Source organism: Aphis gossypii, chromosome 1 (genome assembly GCF_020184175.1).
Source record: "Aphis gossypii isolate Hap1 chromosome 1, ASM2018417v2, whole genome shotgun sequence".
In the NCBI taxonomy this organism is placed as follows: domain Eukaryota; kingdom Metazoa; phylum Arthropoda; class Insecta; order Hemiptera; family Aphididae; genus Aphis; species Aphis gossypii.
Window position 1 is genome coordinate 78,392,529 of NC_065530.1, and position 6,133 is coordinate 78,398,661.

At 33.6% G+C, this 6,133-nt stretch overlaps 1 protein-coding gene across 1 annotated transcript; it reads right to left on the reverse strand.

Annotated features, from left to right (window-relative positions):
- Positions 1-358: 358 nt before the first annotated feature.
- On the reverse strand, positions 359-5,373 carry LOC126549740 (uncharacterized). The gene is made up of 3 exons (XM_050200058.1): positions 5,084-5,373; positions 1,332-1,566; positions 359-867 (listed from the first exon to the last, which is right to left on the reverse strand). Exons 1-3 carry the CDS (start codon positions 5,292-5,294, stop codon positions 723-725), a joined length of 591 nt encoding a protein of 196 aa, XP_050056015.1. The 5' UTR covers positions 5,295-5,373; the 3' UTR covers positions 359-722.
- Positions 5,374-6,133: the final 760 nt, after the last annotated feature.

The window sequence follows — 6,133 nt, forward strand, 5'->3', positions numbered from 1 at the left end:
AAATCCACATTCCACCACAATCTCTTATATATTTTATATAATTAATTAAAATTGTTCATTCGAAGTGACTGTATAAAAATGAATTCTTCAATTCGGTTATTTTTCAAGTTTGTATGTATCGTATGTCGTCGTCGCGTCGAGATAACATCATTATTGGCTGCCCATTTCGAATACGAAGATGTATAAATTATGCGTTTAAATACATGTTGCAATTTTTGTCAATCTTTTGTGCTTTGTTCGTCATTACAATGCATCATTAATTTATACGGTTTCTTTTGTTTTCACTCAAAAAACCATAAATGAAATATATTATAACTAATATATTATTTGTAAACGCTAAAAATTATTACGTCTGGAATATTTAATTATAATATATATTTAATTAATATTGTATCTACATAAAACTACAAAACATTTTGATTATTTACACATTAGGACAATAGTACTAATACGATAATTTAAGTATAATATATAATATAAAGGTTCAGATTTGGTCGTAAAAAAAATAACATTTAAAATAAAAGAGTCGACGTAATTACACGATGATAATAATAATAACAACAATAATAATAATACGACAGCATACATGCCCGCGTAGTTTTATAATATTACATAAATTATTATTATTACTATTTGTAATTACATATAATAATATGTTCAATAAATATGGTTTTAGAAAGATACTTAATCGTACTTTATTGTACGCATGTTTATGTGCAGTGTCAGTGGTAATAGACCTGTTTTACATCGCATCGTTTGATTTTTCGTGCGATCCTTGAACAGAACTCGGGTGAACCTAGCACGTCACCCAAGAATACGCTCAGCATGTAGTATTTCTTTTTGGCCGGTCCGGTTTCCATGTAACCACTATAAAAGGTAAGATTTTTATTAATTTCCGTAGTTTTACGTTGAAAAAATTTATCATGGCATGAAAAAAGTAAAAAATGTAAATTTATAAATATTTTTTTTGAAAATCACAAATGCCTAGGAAAACTACTGTCGAATTTAAAACTATAAAAGTTTGCAAAATACCTAGTACGTATTTATAGAATATTATATTGTATATCATTGAACTCAACCCTAGTGAGGGAAGAAAGACGGTGTCGAGGTATCTCATAAGGAAGCATAAACATAGTTAGAAACTCTGTTCAGAATCTTAATAGGTCTATATAAACTTGTAAAAACTTCACTTTCATCCCTCTTTCAAACTACCATAGTGACAAATAAGAAATATACGTATTTATATATACAGGTGTTTGATGTGTTTTTTTGCTACTGATGGAAGGGGAACTTTGCATGCGCGTATGACGGGTCTAACCAGAATCACATACCTGATAATTTTTTCCCAGTCCATCTTGTCCACGCCAACCTTACCGCTGAGGCGATCTTTTTTGGCAAGTGCAGCTGCCTCGGCATACGCAGAGCATACTTTCTCGTAGACGCACGCGTCCGGACCCATTTCTTTCAGTATCATCTCCTGGGCCTTGAGCACGTCCAAGGACGACAAGGGCGCAGAGGTGGACGTCGCACCTTCCAAATCCCGCTTGGCCTTTCTTCTGTAAGTGCCTGCGATCGTGTGTAACAAAATACTTAGACAATGATACAGAAAAGTGTGATTAGTAAAATATATGGGGTACGAATAACGAATAATATATATATATTATTAACGTTTCATAATGTAGTCGTCGACTATAATATATAGCAAGGGATTTTACAAATAAGTGAAAATATTGTACTTTGATCGTTAAATTTAATCGTGAGACAGTTTATACAATTTAAATATATTTGTAATTTACACTTTCGTCGTTTTATTATTGGTAATATATTTTCAAAAATATATTATACTTATCACTTGCTGGTGAACAGGTGCGCTTGTACAGTGTACACACGTATTGCCTCAACGATAAGAATCGTTCCACTACAAAACAACTAAATTCAACAATACATAAACATTAAAACTATTTCCATTAGACAGAGAGAGTTTTGTATTTAAAATAATTAACAGTTTTTGAAAATCCCCTGCAAGTATAAATACAATTAAAAACAGTACAATAAACTTTAAGTGTGCATCCCATTATGTTTTTAATAGGTATAATATTATAATGCATCTATTTATATTCTAATTAGTAATTATCAGATATCATTGAAAATAATTACATTTTTTAAGTATTTATTATAACATAACATACTTTCATATTAAATATGATGCAACTAAATTAATTTTGTTTAACTCAAATTACACATACCTATAAGTATTTTAAAAATTTACATAAAAATACATCTTTTCTGAGTTTCATAATATTATATATTATAATATACTCTTTCAAAAAAGATAATTTTAATTTACTCTACAGGAAATTTCTTAAACGATGTATACAATAACTTTGTAATTGAAAATATGGCCTTTAAGTAAATTTAAAAACACCATAATCTGAATTTTAATAAATTCTATTTTAAACAAAAAATGGATGGGAGGAGGGTGGAAGTAATTTTTTGTGATGAATAAATTTTGTCACGTGCCGGCTATAATAGTATTATGTGTTCCGCTCAATTTAATCGCTTTGAGTTAATGGTATTCACGTTTATTTTGTGATATATAAAACAGGAAAATCAAAACCAAATCATATATTATCAGTGTAAAATTGACCTGTACACTCATATGATGATGTTGAACGGAGCTACAGCAGTATCATTAATTCATATGATACACCTATTGTTGGCTAGTGATGAGACGCCATATCGTTTTTTTCTTTTAAACTATTTTTTTTTTTTTTTTACTACACACTCGTATACGATTTTAGTATTTTACGCAATGTCATTGTCACGTGTTCACCGTGGACGCGTGTGTTACGTCAAAACGACCGTGTTCTAGTAATGCACGTACACGATACCAAACTGTTTTCATAACTTTGCGACGACATGCAGTGCATTATTATTTATTTTTATCATTATTATAGCTATTCGGTCCATTAGTGATGTGACTCTTTTTCTAAGCGCACGCATATACACTACACAGTGAGAGTGAATCCATCACGACAAACAAACGTTAAAACTCGCGCGTATGAGCCAAAGTACAAAATATTATAATCTAATGATCAAATAATATTCGGTTAACTGGCACTTTGCAGTAGTAGAGCATTTTACATTTTAATAACACTTAAACAGAATCTAAAAAGATGATTTTTTATGCTTATAATATTACCCGATTTCATTGCAAACTAAGTATAATGTAGATTGATTAAACTGATCGATTTAATTGCGTAAAATTTGAAAAGTTTCCTACTAACAAAAAAAAAATTGAACATTCAAGCATCGAAATTTGAATTTAAAAATAAAAATATTATGATATTGCTGTTTGTTTGAGAACTAATATTATAAATCATGATTTTTCAGTTAAATAAAGGGAAACACTATATCGAAATCTCAAAATACACTTTTCACCATAATGAATGTTGTTGTTCGCATGTGCAGGTGGCAATTTTAAAAACCGTTGGGTGCAAATGGATGGGTGGCTATAATTATTTACCTTTAAAAATATAGTTTCAATTGATCAAACTAATATATTATTTTATCTCGTTTTATGAGAGAAGAAAGTTTTCCGTTAGAGCTATAGTTTCCTGTTTCTCATAGCCGTTATGTCGTATTTGGTTAGACCATCGATTGGTTTTTGTGTTACAGTAAACATAGTATTACATAAGATTTATTATCGGAACAAATATTTAAATATATAAATTACGATATGCAAACGTAATACATTTCATACCTGTGATTCGCGAAAAACCGACATAATCGCGTCATTTGACGCGACTTACTCGTGTTGGTGTTAAAATGCATTAAAATACAATACACACGTGTAATTATAGGTGTAAAACCTGCAATGTTCCTACCCATTATATCTAAATTATTATATTTCGATACTTCGATCACTATCGTTTTAAACTATACCCATTAACGTATACCTGTGTAGTGTGTAAAATTACAACGACTATTAACGTTTTGTAATGTGATTATTATATTAGGTCATCATCGTCGTAGCTGTTGTACATTTCTCGAGAAGTCTATCGAATCGGTCAAAAGCAATGCGCGAAAACGATGCAAGACCTAACCCTATCGGGTTGAGTATTATAATATACAATAACACGTGACATGTCATGATGACGTAGTGAGAGTGATATGACATTGTGTCGTTAGAGTTTCGAAATATTAAACGTTTAAGAAGTGGTGTTTAAGTCGAGGTACGAGGAGGTGCTGACGAAGGCTGCAGATTTACCAGAAATTTCAAGAAAAAGTATAAAAAGCTTTCAATGTTTTGTGATCGTATATAAGATGTAAACATGTATTACAATTATAATGTATTTATCAAAGAAATGTCCTGCAAAAGACTAAAATAGGTATCATATAAGGCATTACCGAATAGAATATCAATATATATAACTATTACGAAGGATCTTATAGTTAAGACGCATCCAAAATCAAATCCGGTCTTCGCTACTACGTCGGAAACTATATGACGATGACACAAAGTCGTTCGCTAAAGTCATAATGAAGTCCGTACGGACATCACTGCGTTGCAATATACTGCAATAACGATGATTCTGCTTGACTCACGTAGTCACGTATTATATAATACAAAATAGCTATATAACATTGTAATCGTAGTCTTTCTGCACTATCGACTTACATATTATGAACTGCAATGTTACGTGTTGCGTGCGGTATACAAGACGTAGTCTTCTTTCCGCGTTACGACTACAGCAGTAGTCTACCTATAATCTATCTAATGTAATAATATCGTCACACGCAATGTAATCATAATAGATAGTATATTATTATATACATTGTATAACTGTGCGCGAGAAATACCAGTTTGGACTCCCGCCTCGGTTACCTACTCGTGAAAGTGTACGGTTAATAGCGACAAAAAAAAAAATTGGCGGGCGGGAAGTCGTCGAATTTTTTGCCAAAATTTTAGCGGTACGATTATTATATTATGTATACATTATAGATTAATTTAATTTATGATAAAATTTATTGAAATAGTTTTCGTTAAATGTCCGACGAAGGGCTGCATTTTTGTACTCACTCGGGCTGAGGGCGTACGCGAGTTTCTTGACGAAATTGGACATCTTAACGGCGACGATGATCACGGGGAAGCCGATGAGTTGGACGGGCAACTCGAACGGGCTTTCCTGGGCTTGGACCGCGGAACCGTTGAAGTCCAGGGTACCGAGCATGAGTAAGGTTTGGACGGCCAGCAGACCGGCGACGGCGGCGGACGGCACGAGCTGTTTCATGGCGGAGATTCACGGTGCACTAAAGACTGTGTAAAAACAACGAATAACTCGTGGAAGACCTGCACGACGGTGTGGAGAGTGAAAGTGAACGCGATTGGCGGCAGCGACGGCGGCGGCGTCTTTTCGGACGAAAAACGAAAGTGCCCATTATTATTACTGTGTTGTGTTATACACCTGTACCACGGTAGTGGTCATCGGCGTCTCGCGGCGGCCGGCTGATCGGATTGCGCAACGGTGCGAACCTTGAAAAAAAACCGGACAGGAGCGGCGCCGGAAGTGGAAGCCCCTACCGCCGGGCGTACCTCCGCGGTGTACGTGATGGCTTGTGCGGACACAATTTTACACGTAAGACCGCCGCAAGTTGTCTAGAAATCGTATATCTAGATTGTAAGTCGTAGTAGTTGTGGTCTCAAAGTAAATTCGTCGAGGGGTTTGGGTTTGTGGTGGGATTTCGTATTGTCGTTAGCGTTCGGTGATCGGAACAATTTTCGACCGATTATTGCCGTAAACAGAGTGATTCGCTGAGTGATCTTTACTTGAGCGAGTCTTATTTTCAAATAATTAAGTATGCCGTTCATAAGGAGTGCCATGTGGCGATATCAACTTCTTTTTCAAATGAGAATCACCTGTTTTTCTGTAAATAATTAATTAAATAGTTAAAAATTGATTAATTTAATGGTTCAATCAAATTAAATTGACGGCTCACTAAATCGTATTTGTCAGACCGCATTAGCTGAATATTAATTCATTAAATGTTTAGTAAGTGCTTACAAAACATGGCATGGACTATGATGATTTAAAATTATAGCAATACATATTAAATCATCAACGTTATATTT